At 36.6% G+C, this 21,899-nt stretch overlaps 1 protein-coding gene across 1 annotated transcript; it reads left to right on the forward strand.

The window, feature by feature from the left end:
- Positions 1-1,044: 1,044 nt before the first annotated feature.
- Tmem64 (transmembrane protein 64) lies at positions 1,045-21,014 on the forward strand. Its single transcript, XM_047555963.1, has 3 exons — positions 1,045-2,033; positions 15,533-15,688; positions 19,044-21,014. The coding sequence occupies exons 1-3, from the start codon at positions 1,236-1,238 to the stop codon at positions 19,233-19,235; spliced, it is 1,146 nt and encodes a 381-aa protein (XP_047411919.1). The 5' UTR covers positions 1,045-1,235; the 3' UTR covers positions 19,236-21,014.
- Positions 21,015-21,899: the final 885 nt, after the last annotated feature.

The raw sequence follows: 21,899 nt of genomic DNA on the forward strand, positions 1-21,899 counted from the left end.
AGGTATAGGTAAGATGATACTTTCAATTATAAATACCATCACATAACATTTACTGAACAACGATTCAGGCAACCAGTTAATCATCTTCCTATTTTCAATTTGCAGTTTAAAAAAACACTGAGATTGAGGGATTAACTACTTGATCAGTCACATAGTTGCTAAACGTGCTTTCCATCACAACGCAAGCTGTTATCAATCAAGTTATGCTGAGTTTGAAAAATTCAATCAGGATGTGTACACAAACTAAGAAAACCGGGGGAACACTAACATTAAAGGCGTACAAATAAGCAGTTAGTAAAAAAGAGTTTGAGAAGGCACAACCCCCTAAGAAATGTCCTCCCGTGAATTTTTATTCCAATGCCCCTAGTACAGTGGTACTGGCACTCAATAAAGAACCTCTGGAGTAAGAAGGGACATTTTGTCAAGAGTGGTATTTTATACCCAATTTCTTCTTCAGCTCCTAAAAGAACAAGTTAGCTTAAACCCACTGGGAGAACTCTTTACAAGAAGGTGGCGGTGGTGCAAATCTAAGGGAGAGAAGGAAGGGTGGAGGACAATTAGCAAATCCTCCTCCAAAGACACCAAGAACCCTTCTTCCCCACAACGTCTATCAAAGCAGCTATGGATCGAGGTGCCACAGACCTGCCAACCCAGATCAGGGTTTAACAGCGGAAACCACCAGAGGTTTGGACGAGAACCAACCAGTTCCCAGACAGGGGTCTCCTGGTCTGAGAGGAGGAGTGCGCGCCCTGACACGCAGGCAGGCACGCGCGCGCCCGTCTGGGAAGGCGGGGATCGCGCAGGTCCCCACCCCGCCCCCAACTCAGCCAGCGTCCACTTTCTGCCCCACTGCACCCCCTCCCGCCCTGGTGCGCGTGTTCCCGCGGCTCTCCTCTCCTCTCGGTGGATAACCTGGGCTTCAGGCGCTGGCTTGCCAACGCAGACGCTGCTGGCCCCTCAGCCTCGAGGGCAGTGCGTCACGGGGGCGGGGCCGGAACGCGGCTCGTACCCGCCCCCGCGGCCCCGCCCCCTCTGGCCGAAAAGGGGCGGACTCGGCCCCCGCCGGCCGGAGTTCCCTCACTCTGCCGGACTGTCGCTCCGCGGCCGTCTCCCGCCCCCCCAAGCGGACGCTGGGAGTCGAGGCCCGGGGTGCGGGGCGCCATGGAGGGCTGCCGCCTGACGGGCGCCGTGGCCGAGGGGCTGGCCGGCTGAGAGGGCCCGCGCCGGGCGGAGGCATGCGGAGCCCCGGCGGGAGTCTGCTCCAGGCGCTCCCCCGGCTCCTGCAGCACGCCGTCCGCCCGGGCCGCGCCGAGCTGCCGTCCGGCTGGGCCCTGGCGCGGGCGGCGGGCGGGGACGACCCGGCGGACCGCCTCCCCCGCGGGGGCGGGGCGAGCGCGGCGGCGGCGGCGGCGGCGGCCTCGGGCGCCCTGCTCGGCGCCTATCTGGAGCGCCACGGTCAGCCCGCGGCCTCTGAGGTGTCGGCGCCGGGCGGGGCCTTGGCGGGCGGCTCCGGGAGCGGCGGCGGCGGCGGAGTGGTGGTCGGGGTGGCCGAGGTGAGAAACTGGCGCTGCTGCTGCCTCGGCAGCACCTGTTGGTGCCGGAGCCTCGTGCTGGTCTGCGTACTGGCCGCCCTGTGCTTCGCTTCTCTGGCCCTGGTCCGCCGCTACCTGCAGCACCTCCTTCTCTGGGTGGAGAGCCTTGACTCGCTGCTGGGGGTCCTGCTCTTCGTTGTGGGCTTCATCGTGGTCTCGTTCCCCTGCGGCTGGGGCTACATCGTGCTCAACGTAGCCGCCGGCTACCTGTATGGCTTCGTGCTGGGCATGGGTCTGATGGTGGTGGGCGTCCTCATCGGCACCTTCATCGCCCATGTGGTCTGCAAGCGGCTGCTCACCGCCTGGGTGGCCGCCAAGATCCAGAGCAGCGAGAAGCTGAGCGCCGTTATTCGCGTCGTGGAGGGAGGAAGCGGCCTGAAGGTGGTGGCACTGGCCAGATTGACCCCCATACCTTTTGGGCTTCAGAATGCAGTGTTTTCGGTAAGTGGTGCCCTACTGGTCTCTCTCCAGGTCTGTTCTCGGGCCATCTTTTTGCGCTCCCAGGGAGGGCCCTCCATCAGATAAATACCAGCGGAGAAGTGACATTGGCAATAGGAGTTAACAATTACTTTGCATAGTATCGATCCTACAAATAAATCTAAGGTGCGTTCTCGGAAGGAGATCGAGTAGCGAAAGAACTGTTCCTTTTGGAAATTTGAAAATGCATAAAAAATGGAGAATCCTTTTAACTTTGAGTGGGGCATGAATGAAAATGTCCTTTTTTAACATTTGTTACCTTATTTCTGTAGCAGCTTTTGCAGGAGTTTGGGAGTGCAGCCTCAGATCCCTCGTTTTCTCTCTTGCCTGCATAAATGCATCCAGGGTTTTGACTCAAGTTTTTAGTGATGTGGAGTTGAAGGCCGTGATTAAGTGAACAATGAATTCTCCCGAATTTGGAGTTTTCTACATTTAAGAGAGGCTATTCCCCCCCGCTTCAAATAATTTGTTGTAATACCATGTAAAGGAGAAAATTCTCTTGTTTATCCTTCTTTGGAGGAACTTTATCTTGAAATTACTAAGTGGTAAATAAAATAAGAAAAAAACCTTTCGTTCAGTGAGCATTTATTTTCCTTTATAAACAAACTCTAGACTTTTCTGTCCTTATATACATATATTCTGCTTACTCTATTTAGGTTTCTGTATCTAATGTGCATTTCTTCTTTGCAACTGACTTAAGATACAACTAGTGAGGAGACCATTCAATTGGATAAAAGGAATCTGGTCTTTACAAACTTTGTGACCTGGGAACAAATTATTAAACTTATCTGACTTCAAACTAGATGGCTGAGTTTCCCAAATTCAATGATTCTAAACTACAGGGTTCATAGAGTCCCAGGATCTCAATCCTTCAGTTAAAAGAAAACAAAACTATGAAGTAAAGTGATATAGCAGTAGTTTGGTATAGTTTCAGCTCTAATTTTTTGCCTTTTCACAGCCCCTTATAATATGAAATGCACACATGAACTTTGACCCAACCTTGGGTAATAGATTAATTGTCCTGAGACTTTGAAAGAAGCTTGGCACTAAGGAAGCTGTATAGATTCAGATAGTTCCTCTTTGTCCTGCAGTATAACTTGTATACTTGTGCCTTTTCTCGTTCGCCTACTCTGTGCTGTCATTCTTGGATCTTTCCATATATTATTTCCAATCCTTAAGCCAGCCCTGCAGAAGGTGATTATGCACTTATTGTACACTGTTAATTGTCTACTAATGAGGAGCACAGGGCTGAGACTCTGGAGTCTGCCTGTCTTAGAATCTGATTGGTCAAGTTTCTTATTTTCTGAGCTTCAGTTTCTTAATGTAAGTGGGGAAAGTAGTTGTACCTATTTGATAGGGTTATTGAGAAGATTACATAAAATTAATATATGCAACGGAACCTGTCTTAGCAAGCACTCATATGTTGGCTTTTGTTTTCTACTGTTCTTGTTTCTGTTATTAACCATGGTACCTAGCCAGTAAATAGATGGTATCAAACTTGGAACTATGGTCTGATGCTCGGTCTTAACCCATGGTCCTGTTTTTTTATTGTGTATTGTATCTTCATAATTCATGTATTTATTACTTGACAATAGATTTTCATTTGATAATGTCTCACATATTAAATATGTAAGAAACTGTACTTTGTACTTGGAAATAATTTAAGGTATTCATGTGGTTGAAACCAAGTTTGTTGAGGGGCAGCATTTAATTTGACATTGTGGGGTCAGAAAAGAAGAAGAAAAAAAGGTCTATTGAAGTAAGTAATATAGTCATCAGTTTTCTGAGAAAGAAATGGAGACTCAACCATCCAGGAAATTGTACTACAGAGTCAAAAGGGCAGAGGTGAGGTTCGAACCCAGAATCTGCTGATACAGTGAGTGTGATGGATTGAAATTCTTACTCATAGCATTAGCAGGGTGGCTTATGAAGCCACTGGGTATGGTCTGTTACATATTGTTCATCTTGCGTCTATTCTGTCCACCTCATGGCTGCCTACAGCTGCCTTCTTTCAGGGCATATTTCTCGTGTTTTCTACTTCTCTACTTACTGAAATTTCCATTTTAAAAGAAAATTCCAGTTAAAACTAATTTTTTTTTCAGTGTCCATGATTAAAATAATTTATCAGAACTTATCCTCAAAGACAAAGTTAGGTATAGTGATCATATAAGGCACAAGCTTTGGAAATAGTCCTTCTTTAGTCCCTGCTATGTGGCCTTCTCTTCTTATATTTCCTCATCTGTAAATGGCCGTAGAGTTATATGGGTTAAATAAACCAATGCAGTGAAGATACAAAGTGTTTTGTTTTTTTTGTTTTTGGTACTGGGAATTAAAACCAGGGCCACTCAACCATTGAGCCACATCCCCAGGCCTTTTTATATTTTACTTAGAGACAGGGTCTTGTTAAGTTGCTTAGGGTCTCACTAAGTTCCTGAGGCTGGCTCTGAACTTGGCAGTCCTCCTGCTTCAGCCTCCCAAGCCGCTGGGATTATAGGCATGTGCCACTGTGCCCAGCCAGATATTGTTTTGCCTGGCATATGGTCACTTCTTAATTGCTAGCAGTTATTATTAATGGTAGAAGTAGTTACATTTACATTTTAAAGGCAGAATCTGGTTGGAAGAAGAAGAGGCTTCCCTTGTTTTTTTGTTCTTAACCATAAGACTTCTCCCATGTGTGCAAGAAAGAGATAAACAAGCTGAAACACCATTTTTGAAACTCAAAATACAAGATATGTACCTAATAGCTTATAATATATTGGTTCTTAAACCATATAAAATTTTACTTCTCAAGATTATGTTTAAATTTTTTTTTCTTTGAAAAATGCACTCATCATTCTGCAGTGAAATTGGTAAAGCTTTTTTTCGTGTTTTCATCTTGTATCTACAGGTCTTGCTGCCCATTAAGACAGATTTCTAAGCCTATAGTTTGTGTTTCTAAGTTCTTATCTGGACACATCTTGGATGACCATTATTACTTTCTTTCTAGATTAGCCAGAATAAGCTTGAGTTGTGCTGGCATAACAACCATCACATCTCATTAAAGGTATATTTATTCTGCTTGACCCAGGTGCAGGTCAGACTTGATTTGGGAGAAGGGAGGGAGGGGTCCTCTGTTTTATGTCAGTTTTACTCTGAGATCCATGCTGACAAAACCACCATCTTACATTTTGTCACTGTGACATGGAGGATTACATACTGACTTTTTAAAAGTAGTCTCATTTTTCCCTGGCCTGAAAATGTTACTTGGCCACAGCTAAATTCAAAGTGTTGATGGGTCTGCCAGGAAGGAGCAAGAACTGGAGCATGTGGTGCAGTTTTAGTTACTGGCACTTGACTACCCCTTCCTTCACTCTCCATGTCTAGTCTTTGCTTTTAAATTCTCTGGATTCTGCCTCTTAAACACTCAGTCCAGCTCACTGCCACTGCCTTCTTTCATCTCTCCCTCCACCATGCCTAAGTTCTCCCAACATTATTTAGAAAAGATCTTTATAAAATTCAAATACATCTTGGTACTTCCCTTCATGAAATCCTCAAATGGATTTTCTTTTCCTGTCTGGATGAATTTCATATATTCTTGGGCTTATTTAATTCATTTAATCCTCAGCACTTTGAGATGGACATATTTCTGATTTAAACATAGCAAATGAAATCCTTTCTGTGACCTTCAAACTTCAGGTTCTCTCTTTTATCAGTTGCTGAAAAAAAGAGTCTGGATTGGTAAGGAGGGACCCTTGGGGTAGTTGTAGGAGATGAAATTCTAAAAGATTAAAACCATCTAGAAGAAACTTGTTGATAAAATTGAAAATAACAAACTCTGTGATGCCCCTTTGGAGTCTTTTAAAGTCACTTCCTGTAAAATGCCATCTATGGTCCAAAAATATTACATGCTAATTGGTTGTTATGGGCAACAGGATACATATTGGTGCTTGCAACTTCCAAAGGGGTCTGATGTTATTGTTAACTTGCTCTATAGGAGATCCTAAAAAACATTCTCTCTTTTAACTTTGGTTGAAGAAAAACTTTAGAAGTCAAAGACTCTAGTAAGTTCTTTCTCTTTAAACAAATCCACATGGGAAATTCAGTCATGTTTAAGTTTTTAAAACCTAAAATTAAAACCTAAAACATAGTGTGAAAAATTCTCTTATTCATACAATGTATAGTACTTTCCAACTTGCAAAGCAAATTTACATACATAATATTCCTTAATCACCACAACAGTCTTAGGAGACTGAGTTATATTGAGAACAGATAGCACAAACTTGAAATCAGACTTGGTTCTCAGTGTTTACCTTGGCATCTTGAGGTAGTTACTCTTTTGATCCATACTTCCTGTTGTTTAATAACACCTGTTGTGAAATTGTGATAAAATACAGTTTGCTCATTATTTTTCTTTTCATCCTCTGTAATCCAAAATGAGCACTTTGAGGCTCAGTTTTTTTTTTTTTTTTTTTAATGTAGCAAATATTTTTATTTCCTGTACTAATTGCCAGGCAGTGTTCTGTCATGCATACATTACTTATTTAATGCTCATTTTAACACTAATCCTCTTCTTATTGCTGAGGGAGTTGAGATACAAACTGGTAGAAGAGCTTGCCCCAAAACCGCAGGATATAGATATTTAGAATCATTAACATGCCTGTGGTACTAGTATTGGTCCAGAAGAGCTGGGTTTCTCATATACCTCAGGATTCCAATTTTGGATCACTAGTTCTAGAGTGCCTTGTGTATCAAAACACTAGAGGACCTCCCACATGTCAGGTACTGTTCAGGGTTCTACACAGGGGCGTTGGCTCTCATCCTACGATGTTAAAGCAGGGGATCAGCAAACTGTAGCCCAATTGTGTGGCACACAAACTTCTTCCAGGTTTAAATGGTTGGAAAAAAAATACCAAAAAGAAGATTATTTGATGCACATGAGAATTATATGGAAGTCAAATTTCAGCATCTGTAAACTTTGTTATTGGAATACAGCTATGCTCATTCATGTGTGAGCAGTCTCTGATTTCTTTTAAGCTAAAACAGCAAAGTTACATAGTTGGAACAAACCCTGAGCCTCCAAAGCCTAAAATATTTACCACCTGACACTTCATGGAAAAAGTTTATCTACCTCTGTGTTAATCACTACAGCCCAATCACCATCAGGCATGAGCCCTTGTGATTGTAGAAAGAGTCTCTTAAGTTACCTTTTTTTTTTTTTTTTGACAGAAACAATATATTAATACTGTTAATAAAATGCAAACAAAGTAGAAAAACAGAACTGAGTATTTTAAAAGTCCAAGGCCTTGCCCATCCCCCTGGCTCATTTCTCAGTAGAATCACTTAAAATGGTACTGTTACCAACTGTTTCTTGGGTTATTTGTCTGAGATCACAAAAGATTAGAAACAGCAATAAAAGATTTTTGTTTTTGAGCAAAGGGGCAGAGAACTGTGAAACTGGCAATGACCAAAATATTGATGGCAAATGATGTTATGATAACTTGAAGTAGAGGAAACTATTCTTGAATCAGTTTCCTTAGAATCTGCACTTAAGAGTCTTGACTTACCAAGAAAATGTTATTTTTAGTAATTAGTTCACAAATGAACTGACATTTATTACAATTTAATAAGTTTTTGGCATATGACTAAGGCCACAAATATTGTAAAATCTTAGCTTGTGGACTCTGGGAACCCAAGCTCAGAATGTCTCAGATCCTGTGTAACCTTGATGAACTCACTTAATGATCTTTTCTCCAGTTTTCTTATTTGTAAAATAAGAGTTAGACAAGGTCTCAGAGTTTGCTTTTAAAAAGGCATATGTTCTGAGCAACAGTTTAATATTTATTCCCTCTAAAGTGTTTAGTGATAGCACATTATGTAAAACAGGAAAAAGTTGTGATTAAGTTTCTATTCTGTATAATAGGTAAAGCCATAGATTCAGATAAGGATGATAGGTCATGATCCCTGTCCCTGCACCAGTGTGTCAAGTGATTATTTCTTATTATTGAAGTATACTGATTTGCAGCCAGTGGTATAGTTCAGGCAGAATAGAAAAATGAACAATCTGCTTTGGAGGATCTTGGAGTCTGAATGATTAAATAGGATAAATAGGTTGATAAATGTAGTGTCATCTTAGTTTACTTTCTCAGACCTTACAGGACCACTTAATACAGTTAACCATTCAGTATTTCCTTGAAACTGTTTCCCCCTCTTTGTGCTACTTCAGTTTTCTCATCAGTTTGAGGTTTCTTTGTGTAATATATATAGGCTTAGAAGGCACAGATTTTTATCAGAGCCTATTATAGCAGTGTATATGCAACATGTCATAATACCCCTTCCTAGGTTAAAAAAAAAAAAAAAAAGTTAAAAACAGACATCTTACTAAAACTTATTTTAACAGTATCTGTATTTTCCATTTACCAAAAAAGTGTTCATTGTAAAGAACACTTTGAAAGTATGGCAGATACAATGAAGAAAAAATCATGAACATTTTAATGTTTTTTTCCTATTAGCATTTATTGGTGTATTTTTTCTTTATGACATTGTGAATTAATGTTATAAATGATTTTTGTGAAATTTTACTCGATGTAGTTGGTATTTTGTTATGTACTGCAATATGACTTTTAATGACCACACAGTTAGCTGTAGTTTTAATCTTTGTACTTTTTTTATTCCTGGTTAGAGCTGGTCCTTTTGTATAAAGGTATTTGACAAATTTTTGCTGAATAAGTAAAAAAAAATAAACCTATAGTTTTTCACATTCAATAAAAAGCTTTTCAACTTATTTTCCAGAGATCTATACAATAAAATGTGTATTTTTTTTTGTTTGTTTGTTTTGTTTTTTGTTTTTTGTTTCTGCTGGGGAGAAGATTCAGTGTGTGTTAACCATATTCTCAGATGGATTGTTGAACCCCAAATAATTTGTGAACCATTAAAAGCAGTTCCTGATTTAGAAACATTGAGCTAATGAAAAATGTTGTATATATGAAGATGTTTTCTTCTTTAGGAAGGCATATTGACCAAACCATTTCTGTCGGTGGAAGTAGAAGCCTCTTTTACTTGAGGCCATCTCCAGATATTAGAGTGAAGTCCCTCAGATCCCTGCTTTGTTTTTTGTTTTTGCTTTCAGTAGCAAAATTTTTTGCAGTCCTCTGAGGGTTACCATCTAACTAGAGCATCCTTGACATTAGGTTCACCACTGGAAGTACTTTGTTTTCATTCAGTATTCATTCAGCAGATAACTGGTAGAGGCTGTGTACCTGTTGCTGTTCTAGTTGCTGGAATTGCATAGTAGTAAAGCAGTCCCTCAGGTTGCTAGTAGTCCAGTGAAGAAAAAAGCACTAGTTATATCATGGTGTAAATTTTGCTGATAATGAGTTCATTTCTAGTGAAGACATTTTTCTGTGTTAGGGCTGTGGTATTCTCAGTTTCTGTATAGCCAGTTACAAATAGAATTGTCATCTCAATCTTTTTTTACAAACTAGCAACTATCATTAGTCTCCACATTTATTTTTTAAAAAGCAATTTTGATGTTGATATATTCATCCTCCAGTCAACATATATTTAGTGTCTAATATTTGGTAGACATTGTGCTAGGTCTAGGAACATAAATGAAGGAGACATAGGTCCTTTCCTTCACAGAACTTGCAGTCTGAGTGAGGGGCAAACAGATGATGAAACCTTTGATCACTGACCTGTGTGAGGGGACAGGGAGGTTCACTGTTTCCTCAGAGTCCTTGAAAGCATATTTTGTGCAGATTTGGGGCATCAGGGAAGCTTTCCTACAGAAGTTGAAGACTGGGTAGTAAAAGATAGTTGTAGAGTAGAGCAGAAGGAATGGGAGGAAGCATGTATGTGTCCTTGCTAGAAGGAGCAATATAGAGAGGCCTAGAGGGAAGAGAGCACGGAATGTTCTAGAAACCCAGAGACTTTTGATGCATCTGGACTACAGTGTGATGTGAAGTTTGAAATGGTCAGATCGTATTTTGCATGCTGAAGACCTGACCCTCATTCTCATGGCAGTAGGTCAGAATTTAAGCAGGATTGAATTTGCATTTTTAAAATTTTTTTCTAAGATTTAGCCTAATCTAGGTGTCAAGACTGGAGAGGAAACACTAGAAATAGAACCAGGTGGTAGATAGATTCCTTAGAAATTTAAAAGGTGCAGTTGACAAAGATAGGAGAAAGTCAGATGTGGTAAATGAGGGAGAAGCTGGTTGATATGGTCTCAGGGGAACTGAGACTGGGAACATAAAAAGAGAAGAGGTATTTAGGAAAGGAAATGAACATTTAATGTTTTTCCTTAATCTACTTTTTTAAAGAATTACATTTTCTCTGAGAGTGAAAGCTAGTTACTATTTCTGAATTTTTTCTCTTCTACAACTTTTCTGAAAGATTGTGTTTTTCAGATCATGCAATAAAATACATAATTTATCAATAAGATGCAAAGATCAAACTATAGTCATTTAATTTCTTTTGACTGTTCCTTTAAATCATCTTAAGGATTTGTGATTTTTCTATGAAATATTATGTATTATATAATACTACATAGCAATATTATGTTCCATATTTTAAATGGAATTTACATAGTATACCTCAATAGTAGATTTGTCAATAAAGGCATTCCAAATAAATTAGTTTAGGACTTGGCGGGGAGATGCACACCTGTAATCCCTAGCAACTTGGGAGGCTGAGGCAAGAGAATTGCAAGTTCATGTCCAGCCTCAGCAATTTAGCAACACCTTTCTCAAAATAAATATGAAAAGGACTGACAGTGTAGCTCCATGGCAGAGCACTTCTGAGTTCAATTGCCAGTCCAAAAAAACCCCTTAATATATAAATCTAGAAACATAAACTATGTAGGAAGGTATAATTTGTCAAGGCTAATGTTAGTTATGAATAGGATTTGAGGTTTTTTGAACATGGATTATCTTTAAATTCTTTGTTGCATCCATGTCAGTGAATTCTGTGTAAAAAGAAAAAAATAGTTTCTTTATGGATTAAATTAAAGTCAGTAAAACCCTTGTAAACAGATGTAAACTTAGAAAATGAGGAACTGCAGGGCTGCCTGGGAGCTCAACTTTATGTTGTGTCTGAATGATAAATCTGGGAGTTCTTTAATGGGCTGCTCTGAAAATACCCTGTTAGGTGGTGAATCAGTACTTCCTCTTCAGATTTAAGGCTTTTTATTCCTCCCCATGTACTCAGATTGGTACTACTTTGTTTAAAGAACTTTTGATATAGTGGAGGAATGTTTTATATTAACCCCTAGTGATTCAAATAAGTAAGTTGAGCCTCCAAGTAAATCATACTACCTCTGGGAATAAGGGTAAATATAATCAGATGATGTTTGCCATCACTGAAACTCATTATATATCTTTTATGGAAGTTAACCAGCAGTATGACATTCATATCCTAGGCTGAGATTTCTACAGATTCTTTGGATTTGGAGGACAAGTTCTGAACTGAGATCCGAGGGTACTTAGGAATTTCAGTAGGATGGCCTGAGGCTCATTTTAATGTCTTTCTGGAACTTTGGTGAGGGCTTACTAGGGAGAGAAGGTTGGTTAAAATCTTTGTGTGGGAACAAATATTAAAAATTGTGGAACTGGGTGGAGGTTCTGGATAGGATTTTGACTGATAGGAAATGCTAAATTAAAATAATTTATAGTCTTTATGTTAATCAAGTTATTAATAGTTTTAAAATCATGTATATTATTGCATTGTTGTACTGATTAAATCATTGAACACTCCAGTAAAACTGCTTACAAAGATTAAAACTAGGTTTTTGCTTTTTTTTAGGTATTTCAACTTTACAGAAAGGAAGTATGTATATATAATACGTAATACTTTCTCCCTAGGATGAATTTGGCCAAGAGAAATTTGATAAACTTTGATTTATGCATTGGACAACAGCATTGTTAAAGAATTGAGAGTTGTTTCAGATTTATTAAATTCATTTTTAACATTCCAATTTGAATATTATTGATATCATTCCTACATGTCAATTATGTGTTCTTATCTAGAGAAACTTCATTACATTTAAAGCTATGGACTGAAACTTTGCATTCTGAAATTTTTTAATATAACAAATATTTTGAAGATAATTTTTATGATGTGTAATGCTTTATTGTTAATTCTAACATGGTAATTTTTATGATTCATTTTGTCATTTATTCATTTTATACATATGACATTTTTATTCTAAAGAAAATTCTCTCCTCCTGTAAGTAGACTTGCCAGAACTCTTCCTCTTAGCAGAGACTTGCTCCTTTTCTTTCAAGCTCCTAACGAGTATCATGTCAGTTACTTTTCCTGTCTTTATTTTGCAGTGTTCCTTTGTGGGTGCCTTAAATAATCCAAAATGTATTGCCAACTTCATTAGTACATCCTGTGCCTACCCTGCCAAATTGCTCATTTTCTTCCTAGAACACCTACCTTCTTCCTCCTGCCTTTGCTTGCCATGTGTAGCTTTTTGTGTCTGTTCTAAAGGCCTCTTTTGCCACAGAATTGCCCTTTGGTCTCCACTCCTACATCTGATTTTAATTCATCTCTACTCTTTTTTTTTTTTTTTATGGGAACAGGTATTGAGCTCAGGACCTTGCACATGCTTACACAAGTACTCTACCACTGAGCTATACTTTCTTTTAAATTTTAAGTTTTAACAATCCTCTGTCTCAGCCTCCCAAGTAATTGGGACTCCAAGATATATGTCTGTGTACCCAACCTTCTACTGTTTAATGCTCTGCACAGTTTCCAAAGGCTCCCTTTCTGTCTGTGTCTAAGGTATTTGGTGTGTACTTGTCAGTGTGTAAATTCTTTGAGGGTAGGTATTGTGTCCTACTTTCAGTCTCAACTTTCCAGCATTTATTAGAACATTTTACAGACATACTGAGACAGTGATTGATAAATGTGAATTTTTAACAACCTGTTGCTGAAATATCTTTCCAGACTGGCAGTCGTGCATTGCCAATGTGCCATCTATAGAAATGAATGTAACTTTAATGAAATTATGATATACATGATTATTAAATTAGAATGTAGTTATAGAGAAACATATAGCTGATTAAAATACCAGATCTGAAAAGCAGTTAGAAAAAAAGTTTAGTATTGTAGCCAATACCTTTCATATATACTGGTAATATACAGATGCAGGTATGGAGAAATGATTCTTAAGGCCAGTGACTGATGACAACAATAACATGAAATACTTAGAAATAAATGAGGAAATGCATGATATATGTAAGAAAAAAAACCAAACTTTAGTAAATAACAGTAAAGAACAGTTCAGCAAATAACATTTTAAGAAATTTAGAAACATTTGTGGATAAGAAGACTGAATATTATGAATATTTCAGCTCTAATCAGATTAATTTTTAAGTACACCTTAATCCTAATAATTTACTCTTTTTTTTCTTTTTTCTTTTTGAATGACAGAATGATCTGTGAGAATAAATAGTAAGAACTGTAGTGGCAGTTTTAAAAAGAAGAGTAATGAAGTGGCTTGAAGGAATTTGGAAATTTCTTGCCAAATATTAACTGATTTTGGTTGTAATGTGACATTTGAAATATGGATGGTTAGTAATAGAGCCCCTAATGTGTCCTTTCATATACACAACTCTTTATAACAAATATCATAAGGAGGAGCCTACTGATTATTTAATATGTATTGCTAAGAAAATTGACTATGTAGAAGTGGGGAGGAGTAAGGCTGTATCCTCATTTTAGCCTGAATAATTTCCAGAAGAATTTAATATTAAGTATTAGAAAATAAAACAATCAGAAAAAAAAAAAGTAAAACTAATGGGATCTAAATAGAGTTTCTAAAACTAAAAGCAATGGAAAAATTGGAGGAAAATATTGATAATATTTGATTATATGGGCATTTGGAAACCTTATATCTCAGCATAAAAAGTGAATCAGACAGCAGGATCTTTTGAGGCCAGCCTGAGCAACATAGCAAGGCCCTAAATGAATGAATGAATAGAAGAAAGAAAAAGGACATTAAGAAAGAAAGACACAGAGAACAAAGTACAGACTTTAGGATAAGTATATGCCCATAGAGTAAACCAAATATTATTCTTACTACAAAGAGTTCTTATAATATGTAAGAAAAACACTTAAGGTACCAAGAAAAAGAGGACAATGTGAACAAATAAAGCTGCAGAAAAATGAAGAAAACTCATGTCACTTTACATGAAAATAGTACAGATTAAATAATGATGAGACATTTTTACCCAAACTAAATTATATTGAATTTTAATAAGTTAGTAAGAGTGTGATGGACATACTCATGTTATTACTGACAGATATGTAAATTACTGTGAACATTTGGGAACAGCAGAAAGTTTTTACTGTTCGAGTTAGTAATTCTACCCCTAGTGATCTATCCTAAAATAACTGAGATGTAAAATGTATTAGTCATTTATTTTGTTGTGTAACAAATCACTTCAAGATTTAAAACATTAATTGTCTCAGTTTCTGTGGGTCAGGAATTCCTGTGCAGTTTAGCTGGGGCCTGTGACTTGGGCTTCCTCACAATTCTGTAAAGGTGTAAAGGTGTTGGCCAGGGCTGCAGGTATCTTGAGACTTGTTTAACTTAGTCCATTTCCATCCTCACTCGTGTGGCTTTTGGTAGACCTCAGGTCACTGCTAGCTCCTGGCTGAAGGAATCACTTCCTTTCTGCATAGGCCTCTCCATAGAGCTATTTAGAATATGGCAGCTGGCATGCTCAAGGAAGAGATGGAAATCCTGTTTTTGTAATCTAATCTTGGAAGTGACATGTCGCTTCTGCTATAGTCTGTTTGCTAAGAAGTAAGCATTCAGTCCAGCCTACACTCCAGGGTAAGGAATCTCACAGGGCAGGAAAACCAGGAAATTGAACCATCGGGAATATTTTAGATGCTGCCTTCCACATAGGTTAATATACAAAGGTTTTTGCTACAGTTTTGTTGGATTTAATAAATAATAACAAGAAAACAAACATAATTACATAGACACAAATAAGGAAGCAATGAATTTTTTCTGCATTTAAGATGATGATTATTTTTATTTTACAGATGAAAACTCATAAAGACAGAGTAGCTCATTGAGTTCTCAACACCGAAATGCCAATCTAGGGTTATCTGGCTTCAGGGCCCAGCAAGCACACTGCCATGTAAGAATGCTTATGAATATTTAATGACATGAGGAAAACTTTAGACTTCTGATAAAGTGATCTGTGTGTGGATTTTATTTACATGTGAGGAAAAAAATAGTCACAAATGTCGTCCTTTAGTGATGGAATAATAGAATGTTAAAATTTTATTTGAACTTTTATTTCATTCTAAATTGCATTCTATACATACTTCCTTGGTAATCATTTTTAAAAGTCAAGATACTTTGTGTGTTCTTCAGTTCTTTCCTGCCAAGAAAAAACACTAGCAAATCCTTAGACACACTTTTTTATGTTATTTTACTTGGTAACAAATCATTCCTTTACTTCTAGATTACTGATCTCTCATTACCCAACTATTTGATGGCATCTTCAGTTGGACTGCTTCCTACCCAGCTTCTGAATTCTTACTTGGGCACCACCCTGCGGACAATGGAAGATGTCATTGCAGAACAGAGTGTTAGTGGATATTTTGTTTTTTGTTTACAGGTGAGTTTAAGACCAAATGTTATCTCTTTTTCTCTCTTATGTATTGCCTTGCTGATTTAAACTTAACAGATTATATTGAATGTAATTTAAGAGAGGCATTTTCCTTTTTCAATCTTCCCTGTTCCTTTAATACTGCTTTATATTTTGACAACATTTTTTAATTGTTTGGATATGTGGAAAAGTGTATAACTGAACTGATAATTGTTAAAAGTCCTCTTGAAGAAGAAAATACAGGAATGATAAAAATAGGATTCTTTTTGTAGTAATTATTTTCATAATCAACCCAATTGAAGGGCTTACATTAAGAAAAATTTTGTAGTATTGTTTGCCATTCAAGGAATCGTCGATTTTTATTTTCCTTTACTAATTTTTCCCCCAGAGCTATATTTTCTTTAGATATCTAGATTTAAAGGTTGGATTACATTTGGTTTATTTCTATTATTTCATTTTATCCATTGTCCCAGATGTGGAACACATACAAAAACTTAAATTGGGCAACAAACATGCCACTTATAGTGATTTTAAAATAATATTCAAGTATTTATTAGGTTTACAGATTTGAAATCTTAAGACTTACAAGTTAATATGACATGCTAATTACATAATGTTAAACTTACTATGCATTAAATCCACAGTATACTATATGTTGTAATTTAATGTTTATGATCATCCCAAGGTGTTATAAAATTCTAAATTACACTGCAGTCTCATTTTGGTGAAGCTTAGCTAAAAGTCAGTAGGGTAAGTGTATTCATAAGGTTTTTATTTGCTAGAAATGAGCCACAGATTTGCATTTGAGCTTTATAGTCACCAATCTAAAAAGAATCTACAGTGTCAGTAAAATTTTGGAAGCAAACAAAGTAGACATTCAGAGGAATCCACAACTATTCTTGTACTGATGTCCAACTTAGACTCCAGTCTGTCTTCCTTTTTAATCACTGTTTTCCATGCCCTATATTTTTCTATGTTGCTACCGATCAAAACCCCAATCCTGAATAAGTCCATGTTTGGTCTGCTTTGTACCTGTTCATTTGAGTGCAAAATCATACAGCCAAACAGATGAATAATATTTAATTCATGGTTGTAAATTTTCACCTGGTTTCTCAACACTGTTGTACATCGCCATTTTTTTTGTCTTCTCACTCCTCTGCTATTGTCTTGAAATAGGTTATTTCTAGCTATCTTAATTCTCCTCATAATTTTGATCCCTTTTCATTCTCAACAGATTACTTCTCCACTTTAACAGAAAAGTCAGATACTTTCAAATGGCAAACACCTGAGTTTCCATTTGAGAAATCTGTTCTTGTGCTCCTGCCCATACTCAACCTACTTTCCAGTTAATAGTAGAAGTGCTGCCTGACTTTCTGTAGGATGCTTGTTCTTCTGCCTATGTTTGGTTCTTTCACTTTCATAGAGAAACATTTAGAAATATGTCTATACTGTTTTTACTGATTTTTTTTTCTTTTTTTTAACACCTCAGTAGGCTAAGGAAGAAGTGAAAGCATGTTAAATAGTTACTACAGATTGTCAGGCCCAAGAATCCAGGAGGGCAGCTGGGGAAATTGCAGTGTATAGATGTAGCCAGTTCATGCTTGCTGGAAGCTTGAGAAAGTTGTTCACTGGTTTTGAATTAAATCTCTGGCCCCACCATGTCCTCCCTTCAAACTGCTGTTTCTGAAGTCATCGTTAACCTCATCTAATTCAGATGCATGTTCCATTTGTAATCTAGCAACCCAAAACTCTGTTGACCATGCCTTCATTATTAAAACTTCCATCTCGTTATACTCTTGTCCCACTTACCCTACTCTACCCTTAACTGGGTTACATTTGTCTGCATGTCTTTAATCCTTGTTTCTCAAGATTCTAGTCTAAGCTTTCTAGTGTCATGCTGAAAACTTTTTTTTTTTCTTGACAGACCCAATTACTATACTGGCTGCTATTGTGTTTACTTGTATAATGAAAACCCCCCTTCTCTGCCCTAGGACTCATCTTTAGTTCAACCTTCTTTCCATAGCTTCAGATGTTCATTAACTGGTCTGGATGTCTCATAGGTACCTTAAATTCAGCATGTCTGAAATAGAACTTAGTGATCATTCACATACACTCACAATTAATTTTCTTGACATTTTCTTCATCTTTTTACATGGCGTTACTGTCTACTCAAACGTATCAATCTTAAAAGAGTTTTCAGTGAGTATATCTTTGTTTCTTTAAGAGAACTAACATTAGAGAGTAATTGCAGAATTTAAAAACCCACTTTAATAATACCTAAGTTACTTAGAATTTTATTGAGAAATGGAAATTCACTCAGTGGTACTCTCTTGCATAAGTTCCAGGTTTTTCTCCCCATTCCATCCCCAGTTCTATCCCATCTGCTTCTACCCCTCCCTCCCACCACCCTCAACACTTGTATTTAGAATTCTTTTTTCATAGAGTTAATGTTATAATTATGATAGATTTGATTGAAACTGTTATATTATGGGGTCACTTTTGGTTATTTGTAAATAACCCCTGTTGCAACTGGTTTACAAATGAACTTTGGAATAAAAATCATTTAGAATATATGGAATGCATAGACATTCTGATGAACTAAATTCCTCAGACAATGGAAACTTAAACCCAAATATTTTAAGGGACTTTCCTGAAATCAGATCACTAGTTAGATAAACCAAGACTAAACACTGACTCAGTTTTATCAGTTTGATGCTTTTCCTAGTATCCCTTTAATTACCTTTTTTTTTTATTACCGTCATGTTTTGCTTTATTTTTGTTTTTCCCTAAATACAATTTCATGTTCCCAATATCTTGTTAAATTTCTTTTGAAGCTTATTGACATTTCGGTTTTTTAAAGTGGTCCTTAATACTTTTAATTTTGTTTGCATAAATTAGTTCTTTTGCAAATATCATTGCTTCTAAGTAAGGTTGGAAATGCTGGTAGACAATTATAGTTGTGCTGATGTACATAAGATTACGTTAATTACACTAGTAAAGTTTAACCAGCTATAGTCTGTTATAGACATATTTTGTTGTTGTCATTGTTCCTTCAAGGAAGTTTTTTAGTACAAAGAGACGAGTTTGACTTGTATTGAGCACACATCATTATATGTACCAAAGGGATGTGTATTTTTGTGTGTTTACTTGATACCATATAATGGTTACTTACAGATTTTGGCCTTCCATTCCTGGAAGAAGCAATAAAAGGGAGAATTAATAACTGTGTTAACCATTTGAAATATGTAAACTCTTACATACCATACTTAAGAAACATCCTGTGTGAAGCATTTCTAAGCCACGTATATATTTATCTTTTTTCTGTATATAATACTGATAACTAATATTTTATTTTTATTCACAGATTATTATAAGTATAGGCCTCATGTTTTATGTAGTTCACCGAGCTCAAGTGGAATTGAATGCAGCTATTGTAGCTTGCGAAATGGAACTGAAAACCTCTCTGGTTAAAGGCAATCAACCAAATACGAGTGGCTCTTCATTCTACAGCAAGAGGACCCTAACATTTTCTGGAGGTGGAATCAATATTGTATGATTCTAAAGAAATGTATGATTGTCAAGAGCCTAGCGTGCTGTCCAAGGTCTAGCAGTCACTTCACTAATGGGCAGAGACAAGTTCTATTTCTATTACGGCACAAAAAAAAACTGACTAGTTTTTAATTGCACAGTTTTTTTTAAAGCAAGAATCATTTTCTGGATATATAAGTGTAAATGTAGATGCAATTTTGGCTGCACCTCTTTATCATGCCTGTAATGGCCTATAGGTCTGCACTTTAGTGTTTTTTAATTATTTTATTTCTGGGTACTTATGAACAGAGAAATAACCCAAATATTTTTTCTGCTTAGTGTCTTTATTTATAAAGTATACATCTTCCTTACTTATAAAACTGAGTTAAAGTATGCAGTCTTAAATGTATAATATTATTGGATGTTCTTTGCTTAGTCTTCGGAAGGAATAAACAGTGTTTTTTATTTTGTTTTGTTGTGTTAAGTGGGACCACTTTGTTTCCCTTTTCTGTGTTAGAAAACAGACATTAACTTTCAGTTGAATGTATTTTTTGCAAGCATCACATAATTGCAGGGCCATTTACACCTTTTCATACAAGCTTAAATCCTACATTGTGGGACTGAAGTGCTCTTAAAATAACCTTTTTTATTTTCACTGTGTAATATGCAAAGCAAAAGGGAAATTATTTAGCGGGTGGTGGCTGAAAATTAGAACTCATGTTCTAATTTGATTACATTGGCTTTACCCTCCTTAGATCTTCCATCAAAGGGCTGTCCCATTGCAATCTTACTAAAACATTTTATTAAACTTTTTTTCTTTTTATATTAATAATTAGGCTTTGAAGTAAAAATATTATTCCTTTAAAATGGTGGGCTTGCCATCATTGAAGATGTCACTCAGGTGGCCTTGTTTAGCCTTTTTTAAAAATCAAGCTTTAAAATCATCTTTATAGTTCCATTGAAGTACTTATATAATTGTCCCCACAGTCTTCAACTTTAGAACTATAAATATAATATTAATTTAATGCCCAGATTTGTGTTATTTACCTTACTATAGGTAAGTTCATTTTGTTTTGTTTTGTTTTGGTATATGTTTTTCTCTGATAAGACTCAGGAATTCTGAAATGTGAAATTAAGTGTCTCAATTCTTTCTCTTGTAGCATGAATCAAGTGTATTTATTAGTAGCACTTATGACTATTGACACAGTAATTCAGCATATGATTCATGACATGTGCAGCATTCATCAGTCACCTTTATTTTTAAAGTAGTTTAATTGTGAACTTAATGATGAGTTTATTTACAAATAAGGTTTTAGACATTAGTGCAAATTTTCCAGTAGGTGTCTCTTTTTTGGCTATGAATATTTAACTTATCAGAGATCTCTCATTTGCCTGTTAATTAGGGTGACACCTTTGCCCTGTTTAACTGAAATACAAAGTACCCTTTTGGAAACAAATGATTATATTCCTATGCTACAGAATTTGATCATAAGGCTTTTTCTTTTTTTTTCCCCCTATTCAGGTACAATTGTTTTCCTTTCCTTCATAATGAATACATTCTCTTACCTTTAAGTAATGGTAGAAGACTTTAGTGCACAATGTTCTGAGAGACACTTGGATCTCAGCACTTGATTGGCCCAGCCTTCAAATTCTTCCTTCTATTATTGATAGAAAAAAACATTACAGATAACATTGAAATATTCTTTTTCATTTATTTGAGTCCTAATACTTATTTAGATTTAAAAAAAATGATTTTAGTGTAACAATCCCAGTGAACAATATATTTGATTTATTCTTTTCTGTCTGACATGGCAATATTTTTCTTGTGCATCTTTGTTTTTTGGTTAATTTTTGTTAAAGGAACCATTATTGAAGATCATGGTTTCCATACTTGTTTTGTACTTCATGTATTTTGAAGTACATGTATTTACTTTTAGTAATTGTGACTTGAATAACTTCACCAAAATGAGTACCTTTTGGTAGTTTGTATTGAGTTCTTTAAAATGTTATATACTTTGCTCGATACTTGTATTAAATATGTAAAGGTAAAAGAGAAATAATTTTTCTGTATTCTGCCAATCATTTTATATAATAAATCATACATTGTTTTCTTAAAACACTATGAATTGACTGTTTCTAAAATTCTGATCCATAGCTGCAGTTCTCCTTTAATATTTGCAGCCTCTAAGAAAACAGCAGCCCATCACAGTCAGGCTATTTGACAGGTAGATTTGGTTGCTGGGTGTTTGGGTTGTACCCATTATTAGTTGCGCAAAGCATCACCATGCCTTATTCACTCTGTCTTTAACGCTGCATCCCAGACATGGCAGCAGCATGTTTCCGGAGGATACTTTTATGTTGCCCAAATAATGCCTCCAGTTATATATATGTATTAAATGCTTCCAGTCACATGTATTTGTAGAAATGAAAATGCTTTATAATGAAAAATGCTTTATACTCATTTTAAAAAGCATATAATGCGTCTAATTTCCAAATCTGATGAATGATGTGTATCATCTTTAATTGTTTGGGCCTTTCCACAGTTTTCCATATTCTGGTTTATTGATAATTTTGTTTACTTCTTGCCAAATTTTATCATGTAAATTACTCTAATAGCACCTTCTTTTAAAAACCATGTATATACTTTACTATTTTCATGTCCATTTCTGTTAGATCATCTGATGAGAAAAAA

Source organism: Sciurus carolinensis, chromosome 1 (genome assembly GCF_902686445.1).
Source record: "Sciurus carolinensis chromosome 1, mSciCar1.2, whole genome shotgun sequence".
Classification (NCBI taxonomy): Eukaryota; Metazoa; Chordata; class Mammalia; order Rodentia; family Sciuridae; genus Sciurus; species Sciurus carolinensis.